Raw genomic sequence first — 27,858 nt, 5'->3', positions numbered from 1 at the left:
AGGAAACTCATCTTTAGTTTGATTTGGTATAGCCTAGCAATTGTTTTTTTTTTGTTTGTTTGATGATGTCAGATATACACTTACAAGATTGGGACATCAATGTGTAGCTATTGTTAAAAACGAAACTCAGCAATCCAACTAGCTAGGCTCTATGGCATTTACTGAACAAAGTCCTTTTTATACTAAATTAGATACCGTAATACTCTTGTTTTGTTTTCAGAATGTTTCGCACACCAAAATCGGCCACCCAGTCCTCTAAAAAGAAAAGTACAAACTTTTTACCTGAGCGTGTGGTAAAGAAACCTAAACGTCAAGGACTATGTAAATATTCTCACAGAAAATGTAATCTTATGTGTCTAGAAGGTTATGACTACTGCTTGAAACACATCTTGGAAGATAATAATTCACCTTACCGACCGTGTATGTATCTTTACACAGTCAGTGGTAAAATATGCGGCAAACCTGCTCTGCGACAAGAACGAAAAGACACATGGTTAGTATTGCATACAAAAGTGATTTTATTTTAATTTAGGTTTTTTAACACGTTTGCTACCGCAATAGTACAACATTTTTCATTTATATGGAGCATTGACCATTTTGCATTGGAGGGTTTCGGTCAATATCTGTTACGTGCCTATTATAGCATGAAAAAGTCTAAGTAAATTAATAATGGATAATTTATTAACTGATAAAATTACAGGAACGATCTTAAAGTTACTCGAACCCAAACTCCAATAATGTTCATCATCTATTGTTGGTAAGCATCTCCTTATGCATTCTAAATTAAATCATAACAAATAACAAATCTTATGGTTATACATATGTAACATAAATTAACTTTACAGCTCCTTCCAACGTAAAATAAAACAAAATATATATATATATATATAGAGACAAGGGAAGGAATTTGTTTATAGATCTAATTTTGCTGGCATTCTGCAGGTTCTTTGAGAGCGTCGAATGACAGCATCTGATAGTGTGCAATTGTTTGTAGTAAGAGGGATATTGGTTGATGAACATTTGGGAGATATTGGTCTGGTATGTGATGATGGAGATTTTGCTGCATCGTCATGTTGTAACGTTATCTCTTTATGACGTGAATAGATTTCTCTTGGAAATTGTAATGTACCTAGTGATATCGTACTCTTCTTCCTCGCTTTTCAAGTGACTTGTTCTAAGGTGGTCAGTATACGCAAACCTTAAATCATAACAAATAACAAATCTTCTGGTTATATATATGTTTAACATAAATTTGCTTTACAACAGTGCCCACAACTCTATTTTTTACAAGTACTGTACTTCTATAACAAATTGTTAGGAAGTGTAGGTGTTAAATAAAGATAAAGACACACTTTCTTTATAGTACCGGTAGGGTTTTAATTACACACAATATAAATTGAAGGAAAAAATCACACACATGGTTAACCCTCCGAGTGTTATGTGTCGTAAAAGCGACTCATAACACATCCGCTGTAGTGTTATGTGTCCCTTTTGCGACTCACAAACACTGTTTACGGCGACGGCTCTGGGACTGACTGAATCGGATTGAACTGGATCGAGTTAGGTATCGTTTTTTAAGCAGATTCAGAGCTTTCTCCTGATGTCTGTTTCTATACGCTTTTAATTTTAGTTCCGAAAATATTGTAGCAGACAGCTGATGTGCGTATTTGTAAACAGCTTGGTTAACCTGGCACCGAAGACTGATGTGTTTTATTACGTTTATCATTGTTTTAGTGTTAAAAATCAAAAGTACAGTGGTGATATACATGGTGCATTATAAGAAGATTTAAGTGATTTTGAAGGGCTGGTTGATGATCCTGAAGAAGTAGGTAGTGATATTGATGTAAATTATCAGCCAGATTCCTAGCTATGGTTAGGCTATGCATTCTTAGCTAAACGCTATGTACCGAAATCTGGTTTTTGCACATAACTTATTTATTTGCAAACCTACTTCCTTATATTATTATATTTTTGGAATCCTCATAAAATTCTGAACAAAGTGGCTATTTTAAAATATTTGTAGACCTATGAATTATAACAATTTATTGAGCGCAAACAAAAATTTTTTTTTCATTTTTTTATAATTTTTGAGAAATGTTAACCCCACAAAAATTGTTGAAAATTTTAATGTTTTATATGTTACATTGAAGCCCATAATTTTCCAAACAAAATGATATATAAGACAGTATACTTTACATTGTTTTTAAGTTTCTAAGATACATTTTAATAAAACCCTGCGATTGCGCAATAAATGGGCGAACATTAAGACCAAACTACAGACACTTGGAGGGTTAAAACTCACGAGTCTATTGAGGTGGACAAAAAGCAGCAATGTCTCTCCCAGCCAGATAAGATCAGACCGACAACCAGTGGCGTAACAGTATTTCCCCGGGCCCCCCCGCAAAAATGTCTGTGGGCCTCCTACTACCCCTCCCATTCCCCACCACAGCACTATATACCACAACCATATCACCACACCACAACTATCACATGACGTAGGTGACGGCAGGCCTACGGCCACGGCCTACACGATCAGACTGGCAGAGGATGGTCTCTAGCAATATCAAGTATTTACCTATTCTTCAACCACACGACCAGAGTCGTCCTTGAAACATATTTTATATTTTGTCACTGTCATAGTGATAATAAACTTGGGAGATATGTCCGTGATTAATATATATGGGCTACTCCATTACTCCACCATTCACATTCATTACTAAACTCAACCAAGCTTCCAACTATAATTTGAGTCGGGACCACGAAAGTTTGCAGTTGAGGGAGTAGCCTATTTACCATTTGACTTCAAATGAGCCAATGAGGGCAGTGCGGTGTTGCCAAATCGAATAATACCAGCTGTTTTAAAAATATTGTTTAGTATTTTAATTAGTGTCGTCAAAGGGCGATATGGCAACGTCGCACTAGTCTTGTGATTGGCTGCCGCCAACTGCAAACTTTCGTGGTCCCAACTGTAAATGTTAGTGCTTCACTAAATTAGCCCAATTTAATGACATGACACCTGATTGAGAAACTCTCGCGACATGCACTACTGACGAGTCACTCGCAATCCGCATGGAATGGATCTCCAAAATCAGGTGATCTACGGTCAGCTGAGTACACGTGAGCGGTTAGTGGTGGAGGGGGGAGGCGGAGGGGCTGGCTCCGAGTGTGTGTCGCCACGGCGCGGCGGCAGGCCGGCAGGCAGGCACACAGCTCCTAGCGCTAGCATGAAGCTACACAACCACACTGACAATACACATCGTCGGGTGATCGTAGTGAGCGTTGGCGTTTCGTTAACAATATTGTTAATTAAAAGATAAAACTTTAGTAGATTTGGCAGAATAAAAGTATCTACCAACACATCGTTTTTTATTTATAATTTGTCAGGAGAGAAAAACATCCGTGAACAAAGGATCGGTTTTACGGACGGTTTTATGAGAAAAGGGTATCTTAACCTCGCGGGCCCCTAAACTTCGCGGGCCCCCCCGCACCGCGGGGTCTGCGGGGGCGGCTGTTACGCCACTGCCGACAACAATGCCGTCGTAAATACCTGGAAATGACTGTTTGAGAAGTTTGGTTGGTTAGGTTAGGTTAGAACAGTGTCATCTAACCTAACCAACCAAACATCTCGAACGTAGACGTGTAATTGTAAAAAATATAGCTGTGGGTACGTAACGGATTTTGACACCGGTTTCTACTCATAGACTGCCACCGCTTTTATGTAGGGATGGACGAGATTGGATTTTTAGTTCGAGACGAGACGAGACGAGATTTTTTATTTCTCATAAAATTTCGAGACGAGATCGAGACGGGATTTCCCTTCTCATACACAACGGGAAATGCACGTTCAAAATTTTTACCTGATTTTGTAACATTGTTAGATGACTGTTTAAATACAAAAATAATGATAATAGGCAAGAATATTTACAATCTTTTATTAAAAAACATCAGCATAACATTTTTTTATTAATCACGCCTAACTTATTAAAAATGCCTACAATTAGGAAACATAAAGATATCAGTTAGGATTAGAGTTCAACTTATCCTAAAATAAAATAAATCATAAAATTAAAGCAATATTCATTTTTATAAAATAGTTACTTGTTTTGACTTTTTATAGTAATAAAACATTCCTCACACTGCTTACACTTAACAAAACTTCTCAAATGTTATTAGAGTAATATTATTAAAATAATTAAAGTAATATTTACATTTAAAGAATTAATTAAATAAGAACGCCTTCGCAAAGGAAACGCAACTACAACACGCTCCTGTATTGCGGGTATTGCATTTACTTTCTGCAGGCGTTTTTAATTTTTTAATTTTTTATTCTCGTCTCGATAAAAATCTCGGCCAAAAAGAAATCTCGTCTCGTGTAACAAGATGGAAAATTTCCCGGAAATTTCCCGAAATTTCGAGACTTGACCATCCCTACTTTTATGCAACTGCTATTCACATTAAAACAGACTTATGTCGCATATTTGCGTCGGTGTGACAATGTTATTAAAAATAATATATATGAGGTTACATTACCTTAATCGCCAAGTGATCCATGTAGGCCAAAAATAGGATTACATATGTTTTGACGTCAATGCGTCATTGTCAAATCTTACAAAAACTTGTCTAAACCATAAGGGTCACGTCATAGTCTTTCCGACACACACATACAAAACACAATTTTTGTCCGTTATTGTGTTTTGTACGTGTGTGTCGGAAAGACTATGACGTGACCCTTATGGTTTAGACAAGTTTTTGTAAGATTTGACAATGACGCATTGACGTCAAAACATATGTAATCCTATTTTTGGCCTACATGGATCACTTGGCGATTAAGGTAATGTAACCTCATATAGGTATATTATATCACAGTGATTCAGAAAAAACAACATACAACATGACGTTATTAAAAAGCTTATGCCTAAAAAAACTTGTGCCTAAAGGTCTATTTTAAGGCCCTGAATTGTCTGCAGTGGTCTACAGGGATGTCTGTCTTATATGTGCTGTATATCTGCAGGGTCTTGGTCTGTAGATATGATGATTTGTGACGTAATTTGATGGTTGGCAAAACTGTTTTTACTTTGCTGCAACACTGGACAGTGGTCTGTGTGTACTGATAACTAACTGACACCCAGTCTATGTGTAATATTAAAATGTGTACCTCGGTGCGTGGCGCAGCATACTGCAGCGTCGCATGTACATGTGGGGATCGGTAGCAAATGTTTTAATAGAGATCCCATGACATTATCTAGATTTTTGTGCTGAAGGACCAAAGTTAATACTGATTTTTTTAAATCAGATCCAATTTGTTGCTAGCCAACTATTGCTTTGAAGTCTACAGTAGACTCCCTCTTATCCGGACACCTTTTAACCCGACAACACTCAGCGGAAATGACATCTCTTTAACCGGACAATTCTTATCTGCACGTTGGTTTAACTGGACTAGATCGGCAGGAAGTGTGCTGTACTAAAACGACTGTTCTCGTGGGAAAGATAAATAAAATATTTGGGTTACATAACGAGTTTTTGGGGACGTTGGTTTAACCAGAAAACCCGTTATCCGGACTGGCCTCGGTCCCAAGGAGTCCGGATAATAGGGAATCTACAGTATTACCTTCTTTGTCAGTTTTGTTTTGCGATATAGCATAATGCTTTTGTTAAAAATCTATCACTTCACTTCCCAAAATATAACACAAACACTCATGTTGCATGGTATTTATTGTGTACAGTAGCTATCATTTTTGTTCTCTGTAGTTATTTTGTTCTTGTTTCTTAAAATCTATTTTATTTGCTAGTTATTTATATTGAATCATTATTTTGAGGTTTTCTATATTATTTATTGTTCTTGACCACACATTGGAACGTAGCGTCCATCCGCGGATGCAGAAATTTGTCCGTGGACGAATGGTGGAATCGCTCCGGGAGCGATTTTTCTAAAACGTCCGCGGACATCCAAGCTTTTTGCATGCGCACTGAGCACCAAAACACTTGTAGCGCAGCGCGGCATCTGTCACTCACCTCAGTCTGGTGTACAGTATTATAAAAATGATTATTTATGCACCATTTATATATATTATTTTCATATTTAATTATTAATTGTTGATTAGCCAATATGCATGACCAAAATGGATTATACAAGGTGTCTGTAAAGTCCTTTGCCAAACTTTATAACATGGTTTATTGGGTCAAAATAAGCAAAAAACGATCCTGTGGACAAAGGTCCTATCTCGCTTCATTTACCGTCTGTCGGTACTTTTGTTTACATAAGTTCTAATAACTTTAAAACCAGTTGAAGTACCAACTTCAAACTCAGTAGTAAGTAAGGACTAACAGGTACTTTTTTTGTGGAGTGTCAAGTTTCCGTCTCTTACTATTTAAAAATGGCGGCGATTTTTGCACTTTTTTTACCACATTTTTATTTAGTTTTTTTACTAACACGTTTTTACTTCCAAGACTTGAGTTAAGAAATAAACATCATTGGGACAGTAAACAATGTGTATAAACATTTCAACTAACATAAATGTATTTGTTGACAAACATGAGTGGACGTTTGAAACGTAGCTCACAATGTGAAGTGCATCCATCCGAATCATTTTATCCCCGCATTCATCATTTTATCATTTTATTATTATTTTATCGTCCGCGGACGCCAGTGTGAAACCGCCTTTATTTGTCACAAAAAAATTATGTATTTTCCTGTAAAAATGGTGCACTCTTAAGTAAATAAATAAAAACACTGTTATAACCCCCTAACCATGTCCTAACCTAAAGGCAGGAGTCAATTTTTGTGTTGAGAGTAGTTGTGACCTTTACTTGTGCCACAGTGACTTCAGTATAAATGGGTGCTACAGTAGATATATATATATATTTTAAACAACGGTAATCACATTACATTGGACATGCAATTGGATTGAGGTTCCATTGTATAAATCAGTTTGTCCAAACATTTTCTGCTCTAATCATGTTGATTAATATTTTTGTGTCAGATATTAGATTAACTTTTCCATAGATCAAACATAGCTTAAAAGTTCCTTATAGACTTGTCATCCTAAACTTTTAAAGCTATCTAAACAGTTAAGCTATGAATAAAGTCTGTGATATTTTTCAAATAACTTAAGTGCATTGTACAACTTGAAATCGTGACTAAAGTTAAAGAATAGTCCACTTATAAACTATTGAATGTCATCCGGTATTGTTACATGAAAATTTAGCTTAAAAAAGAGAACAAAAATCATTAAGTATTACCGGACATTAAAAGCATATAAAACAGGCGCTACGTTTTCACTGATAAGTTTTCTGGCTTATCCTGGTATCCATCAATGTTTTAATCTGTACCCTCTTCTCTGGTTTAGGTTTTGTGGGCCACATAATAGGAAAACTCAACTTCAGAAAACAAGAGCTTCATGTCGCCATGCCCCTCCTAAAACTCAGGAAACGTTGTTTGCCACCCTGGGACATTATGTGCCTCCAGAACAACCTGCTGTTAAGAAGGAAGTTGGAGGAGGAGATTCGGCAGAAATACAATCCAAAGTTGTTGATCCATTTGGTAAGTATTCAATCTTGTCATATCCACTTCCTACTACTTAGGACTGAGACACCAGTCATGCTTTTAGGCATGTGATTAAGGCTTAAAACTATAGTAGTATAATTCTAACACAAGATCAATTGATGAAGTAAGGTACAGTAGAGTCCCGTTAGTCCGAAATGGTTGGGACCGGGCCCATTTCGGATTACCGAATATTTCGGATTAAACATTTTTATTTTTTATTTTTTATTTTTTTGAAATTTTTTTTTTTGAAATTTTTTTGTCTTATTCTTACTACTTTTTTTCGGACGCAGGCACGAGCCCGGGATTGTTTTTCACATTACTTAAGGCTAGACCTATTGGCTGCAGCATTATCACTTAGTATGTAAAATCCATTTGTGATTTGGTGGACAAAAATGTAAAATGTTACAGTAATAACAAAAATGGTGAAATATTAATCTACTAAAATAATCTACAAAAAAAGTCTATCTCGCCCAGCCGCTACAGAATTCTTTGACGAGGTACAGCTAACTGTGTCAAAAGTTAAATAAAAAAATTCAAAAACTTTCCAAAAAACTTCAAAAATTTCGTAAAGAATTTCAAAAAATTTTGAAAAAAATTTCAAAAAATTTCGAAAAAAAATTCAAAAAATTAAAAAAATTTTTTTTTTATTACAAAAAATTTAAAAAATATATTTTTTGGTTTCGGATTAAGCGGACTTTCGGATTACCGAAGTTCGGATTATCGGGACTCCACTGTATCTATATATATATTTAATTCCGTTAGGGAATCGGTCCCTACGAAATATCTCGTGCTAGGCAAAAGGTAGCATTGCTGTTGGGGATCCATTTATAGCGTAACGCCCAAGGACGGTGGGAAAAATATCAGTAGTGTCAAAATTACCCCTGCTCTGCCCCACAGGCCGTCTGTGATCCAGTCATTTTCTAATGGAAATACTGCTGCAGTGTTTCTACAAGCTGTTTTAAATATACCAGCTGATGTAAAGATTGGGTATTTGTTTTTTTGGCCTTCAGCTCAATTTTGTGTGTGTTTAGTGAACATAGATGCGAGCAAGGTGAACAACAAAGTCAACCAAGTGTTGGAGTACGTCAGTGAGTCGGATAGTGATGGAGAGATGGCCATGCTGGACAGTGTGTGGAGAGCGCAAGATCAGGAGTCGTCCGACGCGGAGAGTGTGGATAGTCAGAACGAAGACCCACTCAAGTAAGGGATGCCTAGCCAACAATAGAGCTAACTTTTAACGCTTAATGCGGACATTTTCCATCCCTGCCGAGTAAAAACTATGTTTCAGAATTTACAATCTGACCCCCTTTTTATGTGGGAAGATGTGAACTCTTTAGGGCCTTTGGTTGGATTACCAGATATTTTTGGTTAAAGATTTTTTTTTCATATCTCAGCCCAATTTACTTTTCTTAACATGTCCTAGATTATCCCACAAGTAAAGATACATGATTCTAGATCCTTTCTGAAAAAATTCTGAAAGTTCTGTTTTACTGATCTTTCATAAACAATTAATGCAATAATCCTTAAACAATATAAACTCTTAAAAACAATTAATGCAATAATCCTTAAACAATATAAACTCTTAATTACCAACAATACAATATAAACAAATAAAGTAAATCATAGTCGCCACTATTCAACATAACCCTGCTGCGGCAAGGTAGGGTAACATAAAAGATAATAAAAACAAACATTGTAACAATTTAAAAGCTGCTATTCAATTGATTAAGATTCTTTGCTGTCTGTAAAAGCTCAAAAATCCATTTATCTTTTTGTTTTGAATTCATTATTACAAATTACATAAAAATAACAGACAAAGTGAAAAGTGAAACTAATTAATGCTTCTCCTTATCAGGCATGCTGGAACCTACACTGCTGAAGAAGTGACTATCATTATCAAGGACAAAATGTTAAGACTGCAGTCTCTATACATTGACCAGTTCAGACGGCTCCATCACCTATTGAAGGAGAAAAGAAGAAGATATTTGCACACTCTGAAAAAAGAAAAAGAAACACTATGTAAGTTAATTTCTATTAGAGCTTTGTGTGGCCAATACGCATTGTGTTATTCAAATCACTCCCACTTTTTCAATCAGTTTGAAATAGGCATATTCTACACTGTAGGCACAAAATAGAAAGAGAAAGGCAAAAACTAGTTTTGCTGCGTGTTAAGCTCATAGTGTGTGTTTACTGCTGAATAAATATAACCTCGTGCTTCTAATTTGTGTTATTATGTAGGTCTGCTTTTATTTATATTTAAAAATAATGTTAAGAAATAGAACATTTTAAATTTTACTGAGGTCTGTTGTTTTGTGTGTGAGTATTTCCATCATGGTATGTTTTAAAGTTATACTAAGACATTTTGAGATAAAATGGGGAGTCATGCTTGGAAACTATTAACAGTAAATTGGGTTCTTTTAAGTATATTTAACCCTTTGGCCGCCGCGGTTCGATATATTGGACGTCATCTAACGGTTTGTTTCCAAAAGCCACAAATGACACACCAATCGAATCAGCATTGTCTGAGCTTCATGTAGCAAGAGCTTTGACTGCCTTTGTTAGTGTTTTTTTCTCGTCGTGGAAGAGATTTCCCCAGATGACGTCGTCTGATGTTTGTCAATAATCAACATCTGTATGATCTGTGTTTTGTAAATAACTTCTCAATACTTATAAGCTGTTCTAATGCGTTTTTAGTTAGTAAATATGACGAAACTTGGTCGAAACAAGTCGACAGTGAGTTACAGTACGACACAATATTTCATAAAACACTAACTGAGAGCTGAGTCGTGTAAACTTGGCTTAAGATAAAATAGTTTACTTAACCCACTACTTTTTCTCACTCTGGATGACAACTGAACAAAGCAACATTGCAAAACTAATTCTAGTGACCAAAATGCCACTTTGTTTGACAACTGTAGTAAAATATGTTCTCAGGTAGCATCCATGACCAAGAGAAACAGACGGCTAAAGAACAGAAGTTGTATCAGAAACTCAAAGCTTTAAATCGTTACCATAAACACCACGGTGTAGAAGCAATTCTGCACAAAAAGGCTTTGGAGTTGAGGGCTCAGGTATGTATATTTCTTTTGTTTGTATAGTTAACATCTAAAGGACTTTCACAAATTTTTAATTTACTGAAAATAACTTTGTATTTAGTTGACACTCATTATTCTGACATCTTTAGGTCTTTGGCTGTGTTGGATTTATGAGTGTCATCTGAAAGTGGCCATTATTTTAAGGATAATGGAAGTGTTATTCATTTTTATATGATAATTTTTTTAATTGTATTAAGTATATAGACTACCTATAGTTATAAAATACATCCTGGGGTACCTCGGTTGCACCAATTTTGACAATTTTTGTTTAATGTCATTAAAAATAATTCCTCTGGTGAAATGTTAAACTTTTCAAAAGGTCTTGATTTAATTTCTAGGTGACTGAAGGGCATCAACTGCGAACTTCCCACAAAGGAAAGTGTGCTTTTACTGAAGGTGGAGTGAAGTGTGGAGCCAAGACACTTCCTGTCACCAAGTATTGCCGTAAACACATCTTGGAGGTAAGTCTGTGAAATCTAGATTCAACCCAAACAGGAGTGAAGTCGTAATGTTACTTTTTTTGCTGTCCAGCCCTTATCTCATTACTGTCTATAGTGTGTATCTATTTCACAGCATTGATAAATATTACCTAATGGTAAAGGATCTAGAATTGTTTTTTAATTACCAAACTGATATCAACCCATATGGGCAATCCAGTTAGTTGGGATGTCTACATCAGTATTCAAGAGTCAATATTGTAAAATCCAGGGAAAAACTATTACCTAGATAAATACTATCAAGATTTGATGAGTGTTTCGGGTGAGGGGGGGGGGGCAGGGTACTCTGAATCTACAGTCTTTCTCCTTTCTGGAATCTGATGAACCATACATGAGACCCAACTATCTCCATAGTTCTAGTTCTGGGCTATACTTGCATAAGCGTTTGAGCATTAGCTTCCTACTTGTACAATTGCGAGAGATTCCTTCATAAAAATGTCGAACAACTATTGCATGTGAACAAGTTTAAAATAATCATCAATGTTAAATGTTAATGTTGTAGGACACACATCAAGTGCTGTTCAGGTCGTGTGGTGTCAAGAGAGATGACCATATCTGTAAGGAACCCACCTTGAATGTGTTTGAAAATGCTACTTGTGTCTATCACACTGTTCTACCCACTCGTGGTGAATTAGGAATGGTAAGTTAGCTTAATTCTTGCAATTTAAAGCTCTCCACTGTAAAAGTCCTATGCCAGGATGCAATTTTGTTTTGTTGCGTGAGCCCTTTTGTTATCTATTAGCCTGTGGAATCATCAGAAATTCTATTAGCAAGCTAAATTCTATTCCTTTGAACCAAATCCCTAGTTTTGAAAGAGAGCCAAATTGAAAAAGTAAAGAGGGTGAGCTAAGCTCTGAGATTGTGGCAAAATTTTCATTATCTCCCGCATTAGCAGTAACATGAGTGTTTACTTGACAAACTTTGCAGATGTCTTCTGCAATTGAAATACCAAGTTATTTCAGTTAAAAAATTTAAATACTGCCATTACTGCCTGAATAACTGGAATAAATTCTATCTTTGGGTCATGAAATATATTTTCTATTGACGAATCTCTTGAAATTGGAATGAATGAAAAACCATTCATTGAAAGAATATAGGAAGACGCTATCAATATGAATTGTGAATCACAGACAAAATTTTACTATTAAAATATTTTTGAATCGCGTCATTACTTAAAAATGTATTTGGCATAAAAGTGAAATATTTATTTTAACTGAAGAGTATAATTTCAACTTTGTTTGGTAAACAGTTTATTTAAACAAGTTTATAGTTAGTGCCAATAGTGCAAAATAATGTCTTTTTACTTATAAAAGTAAATTATTATTAAGGATTTTTTGAGAGGATAGCAGGCATACCTGAATGGGAAAGAGTCCAGACTGGCACAGGAAACACAAAACAAAACTTTATTACACTATATACACAAAACATTAGAATATTTCACTGTCACTGACAGCATTTTCAACTAAGGAAGAGAGAGTTTTCTAGATGTCCAAAATGGTGGCCAGTGAGTTGTTGAGTCAGTGTTGCCAATAGTATGAATTCAAAAAACATAGTTTCAGTTTATCTTATATGCACTATATATATATATGAATAATATGTAAGCCTGCTAGTTGGGTTGGATATTGAAGTGGAGTGGGTTAGATTAAAGGTATTATCTCAGGTTTAGGTTTGGGGGTTGTCTAGACTTAGTAAACCATTGATAAGACAATTCCCATCTTCTCAGTTGTGACTGGTTACATTGAGGAGGCAGTGATTTGACTATTTTGGTTGTAAAGCAGTCATTGAAACTAGGGTTGTTGTGGCTCTGGGCATGTTGTACAACTGGTTTGTCTTTGTATCCAGTAGATACATCTTGTCTATGGCCATTCATCCTGGTTCTGAGGCTATTGGTGGATAGGCCTATATACTGTGCCTCACATTTGTTACATTGTAGTTGGTAGATAATGTTCTTCGTTTCACAAGTGTTGAAGCCTCGGATGTTGTAGTTTTCTTTGGTTGTGGAACTGGAAAATGTTTGGCTGGGTTGATTTATTTCACATGTTTTACATCTCTTGTTGTCACAGGGATATAAACGAAATAGCAAAAACATTGCTCTTGTCACAGACTACCACCAAGGACTACATTCATTGAATGACATTTTAAAAGAGGGCTTCAAAATCCTCAAGGCCTCCAACCACACCATCAATTTTTTGAAAGATCCACCAAACATTGTTTTTAGACAACCACCCAATCTCCGAAAAATACTAGTCCACCCAAAAGTTCCTGACCCGGCCAACAACAACCCAAACAACGCACGCCCTAACGGTTCATATCCCTGTGACAACAAGAGATGTAAAACATGTGAAATAAATCAACCCAGCCAAACATTTTCCAGTTCCACAACCAAAGAAAACTACAACATCCGAGGCTTCAACACTTGTGAAACGAAGAACATTATCTACCAACTACAATGTAACAAATGTGAGGCACAGTATATAGGCCTATCCACCAATAGCCTCAGAACCAGGATGAATGGCCATAGACAAGATGTATCTACTGGATACAAAGACAAACCAGTTGTACAACATGCCCAGAGCCACAACAACCCTAGTTTCAATGACTGCTTTACAACCAAAATAGTCAAATCACTGCCTCCTCAATGTAACCAGTCACAACTGAGAAGATGGGAATTGTCTTATCAATGGTTTACTAAGTCTAGACAACCCCCAAACCTAAACCTGAGATAATACCTTTAATCTAAACCAAGGTAGATTCAAGAATATATCAATAATGAGTGCCTACGCTCCTACAGAGGACACAGACGATGACGTCAAAGACGCTTTTTATGAGCTGTTAGAAGAAGAGTGGGGAAAGTTACCAGGATATGACACAAAATTACTGATGGGAGATTTTAACGCAAAGATAGGCAGAGAACAGATATGGAAGGAAGTTGCAGGACTAAATAGTTTACACACAGATAGCAATGATAATGGAGTAAGGCTACTAAGCCTAGCTACTGCTTGCAACCTGAAAGTTATGAGCACATATTTCCCGAGAAAAGACATCCACAAAATTACATGGATCTCACCAAATGGTCAGGTAAAAAATCAAATAGATCACATATTAATAGACTGTAGACATTCTAGTCATGTACAAAACGTACGTAGCATAAGAAAAGCAGAGTGTGGGTCAGACCACAGCCTAGTTCTAGTCAAATTATACCAAAGAATACAAATAGAGAAGAGGAAAGGAGTACCATCAGTAGAAAATATAGATATTGATAGACTTAGAGATAAAAGAATCCGGACCGAATTTAAGCTTAAATTGTCAAGCCGTTTCCAAGCCTTAGACACAGTGGAGCAAGAGGCAGAAGTGGAGGACTCAATAGAAAAGAGATGGGAAAATATAAAGAAGACCGTACGAGAATGTACTAAAGAAGTTTGTGGCAAAAAAGAAAGAAAAAACAATAAACCTTGGTTTGATGAAGAATGCAAAGAGGCAGTTTTAAAAAGAAGACAAGCAAAGGGAATTTGGCTAAGAAACAAACAAGATATAGATCGAGATAGCTACCAAGGGCAAAGCAAGGAAACAGTTAAACTATTAAGAAAGAAAAAACGAGAATGGATCAATAATATTCTGGAAAGAGCAGAACAAGATCGAACAGCAAACAACTCAAGAGAATTTTATCGTGCATTAAGATTTTTCAAAAAAGGATACACACCTTCACCTGTGGGGATCAAAAATAAAATGGGACAAGTTGTAATCCAAAAGGAAGACGGACTGAGAGTTTGGCGAGAATATTTTAAAGAGCTACTAAATGGTGATCTGCAGCAGGAAGAGGAAGAACAGGAAGATGTCTATCAGACCGTACACCCCTGGATTCCAGAACCACCCATACAAGAAATAGAAGAAGCAATCAAGAGCTTAAAAAATAATAAAGCCCCAGGAGAGGATGGTATAACTGCAGAGATTTTAAAAGCAGGTGGCTTTTGTCTAGCAGAAAGAATCCACAAACTAATACTCAAGGTCTGGAGAGAAGAAACAATACCCAAGGAATGGAAGGAAGCCCTAGTTGTACCAATTCACAAAAAAGGAGACAAAAAAGACTGCAATAACTACAGAGGCATATCTCTCCTAAATGTCACCTACAAAATACTTTCCAAAATAGTTCAGAGAAGACTAGAGGAATACACAACAGATATTGTTGGAGAGCATCAAGCAGGATTCAGCAGAGGCAGATCAACGACGGATCAAATCTACATTCTTAAAGAGTCAATAGCAAAGTATTATGAATTCAACAAATCATTCTGTTGCCTCTTCATTGATTTTTCAAAGGCTTATGACTCCATAAATAGGAAGAAGTTGTGGATAAACATGGAGCATCTAGGTATACCAAGAAAACTTATAGAACTAGCAAAATTGAGTGTTTTAGGTTCTAAGTGCAAAGTTAGAGTAAATGGAGACGTATCGGAAGACTTTGAGGTGAACACGGGTGTGAGGCAGGGAGACGGGGTATCTCCATTGCTGTTCAATTTAGCCATAGAAACAGCTCTTCAGGAGATAAGAAAAACAGAAGTAGGGATTAAGATAGGAACAAACATAAACTTGCTAGTTTTTGCAGATGACATAGTATTAATTACACATAATATAGAAGAAATGAAAGATGTAACAAAAATGCTTATTGAACATACAAGAAAAATGGGGCTATACATAAATGAAGAGAAAACCAAGTTTATGACATGTGGAAGAAAACAAGATGATGACCAACCAAGATACCAAAATAACAACTACATTGAAATTGAAAAGTATAAATTTAAAAAAGTAACAAATTTCAAGTATTTGGGAGTCATCCTCACCAGTGATAATGATGAAGAGCTAGAAATTCAAAATAGATTAAACCTAGCACAAAAAAGTTTTTCGGCCTGTCACAAGTTACTGACTTCAAAAATAATATCCCACACCACCAAACTCAGGATTTATAAGACAATCATCAGACCAGTTCTCCTGTATGGTTCAGAAAATTGGATCTTAAGCAAGAAATCAGAAAGGAAAGCTATTGTATTTGAGAACAAGATTTTGAGGAAAGTGTACGGACCGATTTTTGAGGATGGACAATGGAGATCGAGACATAATTGGGAACTTAGAGAATTATTTAAGGATCCGGATATTGTCGCTGAGGTACGGAGCAGAAGACTGAGATGGGCAGGGCATATTCTAAGAAAAGATGACAACTCCCTATCAAAGAACATCTTGAGGAATAACCCAGAAGGTAGAAGACCCCTTGGAAGACCGAAACTTAGATGGTTCGACCAAGTGGAGAAAGACCTGAGGAAGCTAGGGAGAAGGAAGGAAGATGCAAGAAGCAGAGACCTATGGAGGCAGTGTGTTGGGGAGGCCAAGTACCATCTAGGGTACCAGTGGCCACAGCAGTAAGTAAGTAAGTAAGTAATCTAACCCACTCCACTTCAATATCCAACCCAACTAGCATTCTTACATATTATTCATAGATATACAGGGTGAGTTTTTTTAAAGTGATCCAATAGCTAACTTTTTAATTACAGGACTTAGCACCTCACTTTAAATTTGAAACTTGCTCAGTTTTAAGTTTCACTCAAGAATACGATTTCAGATTTTTTCATTGTGGCCGCCATTTTCCAATATGGCTGCCAACTTTAAAATTTCTTATGGAACACCCTGTATTTTATTTTGTTTTTAGATTTTACTCTAAAAAATAAAACATTTTTGTTCTTGAGATTTTTTCAATATCTCTAACGGTTAAGGAGCTACGAGGACTTAAAGTTTTCATACAAAGTTGCATGAATTCTAAAGCATGTTTTAAAACAATGTTAGTTTTAAGTGTTGTTACTGTTTAGTTGTGTGTGAACTTTGTATGTGTTTTGTTATTATTATGCGACTTAAATAGACTAAAAATAAATCTCAAGAACAAAAATGTTTTATTTTTTAGAGTAAAATCTAAAAACAAAATAAAATACAGGGTGTTCCATAAGAAATTTTAAAGTTGGCAGCCATATTGGAAAATGGCGGCCACAATGAAAAAATCTGAAATCGTATTCTTGAGTGAAACTTAAAACTGAGCAAGTTTCAAATTTAAAGTGAGGTGCTAAGTCCTGTAATTAAAAAGTTAGCTATTGGATCACTTTAAAAAACTCACCCTGTACAGTGCATATAAGATAAACTGAAACTGTGTTTTTTGAATTCATACTATTGGCAACACTGACTCAACAACTCACTGGCCACCATTTTGGACATTTAGAAAACTCTCTCTTCCTTAGTTGAAAATGCTGTCAGTGACAGTGAAATATTCTAATGTTTTGTGTATATAGTGTAAAGTTTTGTTTTGTGTTTCCTGTGCCAGTCTGGACTCTTTCCCATTCAGGTAAGCCTGCTATCCTCTCAAAAAATCCTAAAAAATCTAGGCCCTTGTGCTCTATGCTACACCCTTAAATTATTATTAATTTTAAGGGTGTAAGGGGGGGGGCTAATCTTGCAGCATTGAAAATTAGGAGCATGCAACATGAAGATGCAGTCATAATTTAGGCTTAAAACTTGTGACACATTTTGGTGCATAAAAGTTATTGCTGTTATTTAAGTTAAGTTAATTTGGTTTGATAGCATGTTAGTTTTATCTTTGTCAAATTTGGTTTCAGTTGGCTCTGAAAGAAAACCAGGCAAATGAAACTCAAGAATCTCACAACGACAGAGTTGCATTTGTGAGTGATGTCGATTCAGAAGAACTCTTAATCAAAGACATTCTAAAACCTACTGGCATTGGTTCTGGAAAATCGGATTCTGTTGATGCCTTAGAACTATCAAGAACAGTTAGTGACATTTTAGCGTTAGCAGAGGCTCACTCCAATCCCACTGACTTAAATCAAATTACTGCCAAACCTTTCATTGAACAAAGTTTTGAGGCACCTTGTAATGATTTGCCAAAATCAGTTTTTGACGAAAACACTATAACTTCATCCAAAGAAATTGTTAAACAAGTTTCTGAAATAATTAATGAAACATCACTCGATGAAACTAACCAACCACTCAATAACCAAAACTTAGACACCACTTCTAGTGAAACTAGTGAACCAACTCAGCTCAGAGTCAACTCGGAGGCTAAAATCTCATCCTCCGAAACACCTGAATCAGCCATCGAAAAAAATGTTGATGTTTCATCAAGTGAAATTTTAGATGCAAAAGATTCTGGCCAATGTGAGAAAATGGACCTAGAAGTAGAAGAACAATCACATTCTCCAAATAAAGAGTCTTCAAAGCATGAAAGTTCGCAAGACTTGATGATGGTAGATATGATAACTGACGTGGGTGTGGTTGAAGAAGTATTAGACAATGATCTGGTAAGTGATTCAGTAGAAGTGGTTAGTTCAACACAAGAAGTAGAAGAAGAAAGTTACAAACAGGAATCAGATCCTGATCCTCAAGGAGAAGTGAGCAGACAGCAAGTGAACGAGTCTGAACGTAAAATTATAGGACCTGAAGAGCAAGAAAAACTTCTTGGTGAACAAACGGTTGAAGAGGAAGATTCAGAAGAGAATACTAAAGGATCAAATCAGCAAAAAAGAGTGTTTGAATATCAAATAGAATCTGAACATCAATATGCGGAAATGAGTCCAGAGAAAAAGAAAGTAATAGAATCTGATAGTCAGGGTGTATGTTCGGAACATGATGCAAAATGTATTAAAGATACAGTATTTATGCCTGATGACCATTCAACCTCAATGCTTCAGACTACAAGTTTACACTCTGAAGAAAAATCCAAAGAAGAAATACCAATGGAGAAAGTAATAGAATCTGATAGTCAGGGTGTATGTTCTGAAAATAATGCACAAGGGATTGAAGATACAGTATGTATGCCTGATGACCATTCAACTTTAATACTTCAAACTACAAGTTTACACTCTAAAGAAAAAGCCGAGGAAGAAATACCAATGGAGATAGATGATGAAAGCAAAACAGAAAATGGATAAATGCATTTTACTGGAGATTCAAACCACTTAATTTTTGTTAGTATTTGATTAGTAGTTAATCATGATGTAGGTTTTGTATTGAAATATATTGTTAAGTAGCTGTTTTACAGGAAATAAAAATAAAGATATTACTTTTTTGTAAAATTGAAACTTCTCAAAAATGTTAGGACAAAAAATGGTCATACAACAATTTTGTCTTTCTTAACATTTTCCATTGCCTATAGTTCCCTCAGTGTTTTAAAACCTGTGCTAGCAAGCAAACTTATATTTGTTTCATAGAGATTCAAACTCATTTTTTTCACTTTCTGTATATATATATATATATATATATATATAAATAAATGTAAAAATAAAACTAAAATCTATCGTCTCCCCTCATAGTTAATGATAAATTTTGACTAATAATAAAATAAATCTGCGGTTAGGCCTAATTGATTGTCCTTGTAGATGGACATGGTATACAATTTTTGTGATAAAATAAAAGTGTCTTTCACCAGAACTTGCAAATGGTTTGTTTGGTCAGACAAGTTTTGTTTACAATTTTGCAATGACATGCCTGTTTCACATGATAGTGTGTTGAATGGCAGTGATACAAATGTTTACAATAGAACAGTGCAGAATTCAAACTGCATGGTCAATTTAAGACAACCCCACTGCACCTCAGCATGGCATTCCAATTTCATGTGGCACTTAAATTTGTTTGATGTCTATGTGTTGACTTTGTGATATTGTTTTATTTATTACTAATGAGATTAACCAGGGTGTAATATTAAAATTTCAAAAGTAAAATTGTTTTTCAAACCTGATGATCACTTAATAGTAGATAGTATTCATCGTTTTGCTCTGTATACTGTAACTAAGAAAGTTCTTGATTATGTAATAGTGCCTAAAAATTGTAAATAATGTATGTTAAACATGTAGAGAAGTATAACAGACAAATATGAACTCATATCTGTCCAAAATAGTTGATAAGAGTTATCAAATAAAAAATCAATTAAGTTAAATTGGGTGTACTTTTCCTGTAATGTTTTATTAATCCCTATCCAGGCTAATTATTTGGAATACAAACTGTCTAGATAATAGAAGTCAGGAGTAAATTAAATAATCATCATATGATTAAGCCAGCATTATTCCAGGGTTATTTTAATACTCTTATATAAAAATATAATGAAACACTTCTTACAAGAAAAAGCTGAAATATTATATTCTGAATGTTCTAAAACACTGAAACTGTGCCACAAAACTTTGAAACTGTGGCAAATTCCAAGCATAGTTGAATGACACAACCTCTATGTACCAAAAGGATAACTATATCGACCCCCAGATCTCACCCAAAATTTAAAATTTGTTTTCCAAAATGTCCAAAATTTCACTCTCATTCCAACAATGGTTGTCGTTTTTCTCGGAGACCCGGAAAATAGGAAAAAACCCCGATACTTTTTTTTACAGAAAATGACATTTTGGGTACTCAAATTAACCGGTAGAGCGAGCTGAACAAGAATAATCCAAGAATTTTCAGGATCCGATGGATATAAACAGAGATACGGCCGGAAAAGCCCCGGACAAACGAAAAAAGAAATGTGCGTAAATCTTTCATGTGGGTATTCAAATTAACGGGAAAACGAGCCGAATATGAATATGTAAGAGTTTTCAAGATCAAATGCATAATAACGGACTTACGGCCGGAAAAGCGGCGGAGAACCGAGTTAGCACCAAAATGACCAAAACTAGGTTAGGATAGGTTGGGTTAGGTTACTAACAATACCCGTGTTATTGATAACCTAACCTAATCTAATCCAACGTAATCTAACCTAACCCATCCTAGTTTTTGTCATTTTGGCGCTAACTGGATTTTCCGACGCTTTTCCGGCCGTATCTCCGTTAATATCCATTTGATCTTGAAAATTCCTGCATATTCTTGTTCAACTCGTTTTCCCGTTGTTTTGAATACCCACATTTTGAACATAATTTACGAGGATTTATTTTTTTGTTTTCCGACGCTTTTCCAGCCGTATCTACTGTAATATCCATCGGAAAATTTCTTGCATATTCTTGTGCAGCTTCCTTTACCGGTTAATTTTAGTACCCATAATGTCATTTCCCGTAAAACAAAGTTTTCGGGGGTTTCCCCGATTTTCCAGATATACGGGTCCGCGAAAAATGACAACCATTTTCGGAATCAGCGTGAAATTTCGGACATAAAAAAAAACAATATTTCGGGTGAGGTCCTGAGGTCGATATAATTACCCCCAAGAGTAAAAAAAAAAACAAAGTAATAGAACATACTTTGCATTAGAACCGACATACTGAGAAATGTGAGCATTAGGAGTACTTAGTAGCTGTGCATAGTAATGAAATTTTATGGGGGAAATAAAAACCATTTGAATAACTTTAGAACAGTTGTTTATACAGCGTGGTTGTGCCATTTTTTCAGAGTCAAAACAACTGTAATATACTAAATTTCGATCAAAATCGTTTGAGCCGTTTTAGTGAAAAACATTTTTATGTTAATTTATGGACCTCTCTATTAAACTTTTTTAATGAAAAAAAAAACCGCCTGGATATACAATGGATCTACATACCACTTTACATCAAAATCGGACTACAGGGTGTGGTAAGTAGTTCTGCTCACATTCACTCACCGATTTCACTTCAACAGCCACGTTTTTCGTCCTTATTACCAAACTTTATTGCCAAAATCTATCTTAAAATCAAACTATTTTTTAAATTTGTTTTAAACAATATACACAAATCTATATAAATAAAATTAGAGTTTTGTCTGTACATTGCTCAGAATTATATACTTTTAGGTGATTTTTACGTTTTATACATTAAAGAAGCAGAAACGAGTCTTATCTCAATTTCTGTCTGTCTGTCTGTCCCTTTGTCTGTAACACTCAAGATGGCATTTTACGCAATCTTCTCCGTGAAAACCAGAGTACATATCAAGATCCAAGTCATTTTAATGTATTCACTGGATTGGCGAGAGTGTCTTTAGTGATTTAAATATAGCCTCACTACTTTGTAAATAAAATTACGGACGTTCAAAAATGCAGTTTTGTGCGATTTTTGTCAAATTTTCGTTCAATTTTTATCACATAATCGTCTATGAAATAATGAACAGCTGTTCGGATCAAGATTATTTTTTCTAGCTGTCAATGACATGTTTACAAATGTTGTTTACAAATACCGCAACTATTTCGAATCACGTTTTGAAAGCAAATCCCAACCTAGTGAGATTAAAAACGGGTTTCTTACATAACGGATTTAATTAATCGCAAGTGCAATAATATGCTAATAGTGTAACCGTAAATGAAATTAAATAACTAGACATCGAACAAATCGGAACCAGAAATTCTTTGAGTATAAAATGTTTCTTGAGTTTTGACAACCAGAAAGAAGAAGACCTTGAATCAGTGGGCGCGTTCAGGGAACATGTACCGGTGCACCGGTGCAGATTAACCGGTGACTTATTCACCGGTACCGCCCCGGGGCAAGAGTCTTGGTATCCCAGAACGGTTATTCACCGGTTTACGGTACACATCGGATTATAATTTACACATTCACCTATTATTTACTTTATAATATTTAAACCAAACAAACTTGTCCTCACAGAATAAATTATTTGAAAATTATTAACTTAATACGTAGTTTAACCCCCTCATAGATTAAATTATTCACTCATTACGCAACATAACCTATAAAACTGATGAACATTATTCGATGGACCCGCCATCTTGCCGTAGCTGCATGCTGTTGTCCAAGAAATAGACCAATCAGAGGCCGCCGGTGTATTATGCACCGTACAATTTCTCCGGTGCATAAATCTTGCACCGGTGGAGGAAAAAGAGGAATTAGCTGTCTGCTAGGTTAACTCACCGGTCTCCCAGAACGACACATTTTTTGCACCGGGGCAACACCGGTGCACCGGGGCAACACCGGTGCACCGGTGCATGTTCCCAGAACGCGCTCAGTGTTGTATAGGGCTGTGACACTAAAATGATCGTCGCCAATAGCTTACAAAAAAGGTTTCCACTCATTAACGGCGCTTCAATGGCGGTTGTGTAAAGTGTAAAGTAAAAAATCACAACTGCAGTGGGTGATTGTAACAGAGGTTTAACAGAAGAAGTGCTAAACTCGCTTTTCCAATGTGTCACTTTCTGTTTCTACTCACCGTGTGATGCAATCGCTGGACCATACAGCCAATAGGCCCATAGCTCATATCTTGGGTACGTAAGCCTACATATTTATTCATAACAACCTTTTTGATGACGATCCTTGATACCGGTACTTTTCCATAGAATACATGGCCTACCTACTTAAAAAATAAAATTAGCCTACAAATGACCAAAACCCCAACATTGTGTGATTTTCTTCACATTTCCTTCTAATGTTAATAGATATACTAATCATTGTTTAGAGAATTCGTAATCTGTTAAATAACAAAAATTTGTTTGGGTAAGGTTGCTTTTTTTTCAAACTGACACCGATAAGTTTACGCTATAACTTTTTACGAGAAAATCCAAAAGCAAGAGATCAATAACCTCGGGACTAGATATTAATGTATTTAATTGGTCCGATTTACTATAGTTCTTAGGTAGGTTCTTACGTAGGTACTGGTTCTTTTCCTTAGAACCGGTAGTTTACAAATTTGATATCGTTGGTGTTGCACCTTATTTATTAGAGCCGTCCGTATTCAATTTAAGTGATGTCTTAACTCTGTATAAGTTTTGCTTTTTCTGTCTGGATTCCAAATCTTAGCTTACCCGGTATGCTAAGAAAATGATAACCTATTTGAGTAAAACATTTGTTGGGCAAACCATCATGAATTGTTTACGCCTTTATATTGTTTATGTATCAATAGTTCGTGGCCTTTGTTGGATTGTTGTATTGTGTTGTTTTGTTGTATGTTGGTAACGCATTAATGTCCTCATTTCTCAGTGTTTCACGGAATGGACAAGAGCACCTTTGATACTGAAAATGTCAACCGGAATAAAGTGTTAAATGGTGAGGTTGAGGTAGTACTTTAAATACGTTTAAGTTAACCGATGTGGAAAGTAACTTTCAATTATATGCCTACTTTAGGGCTACGCTTCATGGATCTATAAAACATTTTTTAGTTTAATCATTGGACATATGGACCAACACGATCCGGGTGACATTTAATTGCGAAGCATTTATTTTGGCTTGAACTGTCAGATACTGTATTTTAAAAACTAATTGCTGTTCTTAATCTTAATATAAGAAGGTTTCAACTGACTACTGAGTGAAAATTTAAAAACGTACGTTTTCAGGAAAAGCACTTTGCAAATTCTTTTCCCCTTTTTTCAAAACTTTTATAATTTTTTTTATTTCATTAACATTTGAAGTTTCATAAAATGTCCATGGTAAAGCAATGTCTTTGGTAGTTTTTTTTTTTAAACATCTTTAGTGGAAAAACACAAAATCCTGTCACGACCATAACGGACGTTTAAATGAATATTAAAAATAGTTAATATTATTTTTATAACTATGTTTTGCTATAAACTAATTTACTTTTATGACCATTATACAATAAAAAGGTCACTGAGCTTTTGGTATATTTGGTCTTTCTAGAAAAAAATAAAAAAACTCAAAAAATAGAAAATAAGGCAATAAAATCTTTTTAAGTTTGTAAAATTCCAAAAAAACTTACCTGAGACCCGAAAAATCGTTATGTTTGTATAGAGGTGTGCTTCTTTTGTGTATAAAACATTGAAATATGACGATATTTTAAGTTTTTAAATTTTTATGATAGAAATCATAAACGTGATGGTCAGGGGCAAGCAGTACGGTCGTGAATTGTCTGGAATAATCTAAATCTTTCCAAACAATCCTTCAATTATACTGTTATTTATAATAAAACTATGTGTTTCAATTGAACTAGACTGCTCAATTTACAATTATATTAAAGTTATTGTCACGACCAAACACACTATAATCCATAAGGCTGGATTGGTCGTGAAAAAACCCGCGATGGTCGTGAAAATTTGGTCGTGACATTACGTGTTATTTGGTTCTGTTCTGGCGGTAGCCCTGCACCTCATGTTCGAGGATACAAAGTGGACTTCTAGGTTAATATAGCAATTGAAATATCTTATAAACAAAAATTAACACCATGTCTACTTTATCGAATGACTACGTACGGTCATGGACACACCAAAATTACAAAAAACACAAACTTTCCTTTATTAATCTTGTAATTCCTCCTTTCAACTCGAAACGACCGGCACTACAATTCTGACGTACACCCCGAACTAGTCTCTAAAACCAACTGACTCCATCGACGCCAGGCTTGCCACTGTCGTGCTCCAAAGTAGAAAAATTTTCCCAAATGGTCGTGACGCCAAATCGAGGGACAGACTTATTTTGTCATGGTAGTCAGTTTGCAATGACAATAAAATTATAATATGCTCCTTTTTTGTAAGTTTAATAACCATTGATGACATAAAAATATGGCTTTATATATTTCGGCATGAATAATTAGTCTAAAAACAGCTTGAAAGTTGGAAAATGTACCCTAGGGACACGTCATGGTCGTGAATTTCGAGACTTTAAAAATACGAAAAAAATACCTAGAACCTATTAAAAACCAAATAAATGTGTGTAACATGTTGCCCCCAAAAAATATTAAAACGCATAATAATAAACTACAAATCCAGTATCTGAAGTAAAAGGCCAGGGACATGAAAACGTACGTTTTTAAATTTTCACTCTACTATAAGATCCCCGTGCGTAGAACGGGCACACAGCTAGTATAAACTAAATTCACTCACGAATCCTGAATTGAACAAATTGTCGGTCTTGCCATAGTATCTTACAATACTATTGTATACAATCTTACAATAGTATACAGGGCGAATCAGACCACACGTGCACATACTTTAACGGGATATACAGTCGCTTGTGTAACCATTGACTATATACCTCTCAATATAGTCAATGGTGTAACTCTCACTGATCTGGTACGGTATACAAATGTTTACCCACTTCTAGAATAGCTAGGGATCTTAAATTTTTTGTGGAGGTACATCTCGGTCCCAAAACCCTTAAATCCTCCTTTTTGAGGTAAATTCGTTTTTTTAACGGCTATAGAAAACTGTAAGAGCTAGCAAATATTTTAAAGAATTTTCAGAGTCAGGTATACAATTTTCTACAAGACACCCGCCTTTAGCGTTTTTCGAAAATCACACTCCTTCATCTTCACTTCTAAAATTTCCCAACATGGAAAGAAAAATTCCTAAAGTGACAATTTAAAATTGTAACCCATAAAAGACATTTTAAATAATGAATTTTCAGTAAAAAAGGTAGTTTTTTTACGCTTGTTGGGACAAACTGTTGTGCACGAGTGCTCTATTGGTGGGCTATTGCAAGATCACCATTAACCAATACATTTGTGTTCAAATAACAACTTTATATGTTGGGAGATGGCATAATCATTGAAGTTTTCTTGGTGTGGCGAATGTGAATATTATCATGTCTTAAAAACGGCCGAGTTTCTGCTGCCGAGCATGGCTACGTTTTTTGGTACTACTTGAATACACAAGGATCAAGCATAGGGGTTTTTATAACAGCCGTATTTAGAAAGGAAACCCCAGTGCCAGCTAAGGGAAACCAGCCCTTAGTGGTTTCAATGGAAATATGACAACGTCAGTGGAAAAACTTAATTTATTTATTGATTTCAAACAATTTAGATAGGTTTTCCTGGCTCGATTCAGCATAGCCGAATTAACTGAGAATGTGTCAATGCGTGCGCTAGTCTAAAGCCGCATTCTGGCATTCATTGAGCATCCCACCATAGACTAAGCCTTAGTCTATGATCCCACGGAGCATTTATTATGCACTAAGCTTTCCTGGTCGAATTCGGCCACTAGAAAACACCTTACTCTACTCTAGTGTGCTCATTTGGTGCCGAAAAACTCCTTTACTTGACTCTAGTGAGTTCAGGGGGTGCCGAAAACGCCTTTACTTGACTCTAGTGTGCTCAGATTGTACCGAAAAAACGCATTTACTTGACTCTAGTGTGCTCAGTTAGTACCGAAAAACGAATTTACTTGACTCTAGTGCGCTCAGGTTGTACCGAAAAACGCATTTACTTGACTCTAGTGTGCTCAGGTGCTACCGAAAAACGCATTTACTTGACTCTTGTGTGCTCAGGTGCGACCGAAAAACGCATTTACTCGACTCTAATGTGCTCAGGTGCTACCAAAAAACTCATTTACTTGACTATAGTGTGCTCAGGTGTTACCGAAAAACGCATTTACTTGACTCTAGTATGCTCAGGTGGTACCGAAAGCGCAGCCGTATTCTGCCTTAACAGCGGTTTTGTACAATTTTATAGGTTATCCGACCATTCCGCTATTCTGACCTTGTTGCTGCTTCAGGTAGGCTAGCCGAAACTGTAAGCGGACATTCGGGAGATATTTTTTAATTTGTATATTGAATACTTACAATTTTAAACTATAATTTACCCAACCAGCAATAATATCAACTTCTTTGACCTGACTCTTTCAATCCACCATATTAAACTTTCCGATACTCCATCCCAAACAACGGATCAGCACAGAATCTCTCCAGTAGAAAGGAGGAGCGTCTCTAACCTTATTTTAACAAGAGATCGCGACGTCATGGAACCGGAAATTCCCGGCGTGCGAATGACAAAACACGACCCAGATGTGAACTTGACCCGGTCAGCGCAGCGTCAGTGCTGCTAGCGCTACAGGCGGAGG

The 27,858-nt window shown here is 35.8% G+C and overlaps 1 protein-coding gene across 1 annotated transcript in view; it reads left to right on the top strand.

Moving 5' to 3' along the window:
* Positions 1 to 20,115, top strand: part of LOC128989654 (uncharacterized) — a 29,112-nt gene extending 8,997 nt beyond the window's left edge. The window contains exons 2-9 of the mRNA XM_054411620.1: positions 221 to 493; positions 7,347 to 7,540; positions 8,575 to 8,743; positions 9,399 to 9,562; positions 10,478 to 10,614; positions 10,977 to 11,099; positions 11,638 to 11,775; positions 17,783 to 20,115. Coding sequence (XP_054267595.1) covers positions 222 to 493; positions 7,347 to 7,540; positions 8,575 to 8,743; positions 9,399 to 9,562; positions 10,478 to 10,614; positions 10,977 to 11,099; positions 11,638 to 11,775; positions 17,783 to 19,111 — 2,526 coding nt within the window. The 5' untranslated portion in view covers position 221 and the 3' untranslated portion in view covers positions 19,112 to 20,115. The remainder of the gene's footprint in view (positions 1 to 220; positions 494 to 7,346; positions 7,541 to 8,574; positions 8,744 to 9,398; positions 9,563 to 10,477; positions 10,615 to 10,976; positions 11,100 to 11,637; positions 11,776 to 17,782) is intronic.
* The last annotated feature ends 7,743 nt before the right edge of the window (positions 20,116 to 27,858 follow it).

This window comes from Macrosteles quadrilineatus, unplaced genomic scaffold (genome assembly GCF_028750875.1).
Source record: "Macrosteles quadrilineatus isolate MER2022 unplaced genomic scaffold, UCM_ALF_1.0 Scaffold_3__2_contigs__length_128488019, whole genome shotgun sequence".
Taxonomy (NCBI): Eukaryota; Metazoa; Arthropoda; class Insecta; order Hemiptera; family Cicadellidae; genus Macrosteles; species Macrosteles quadrilineatus.
This window is presented reverse-complemented; position numbering and strand designations above follow the sequence as displayed.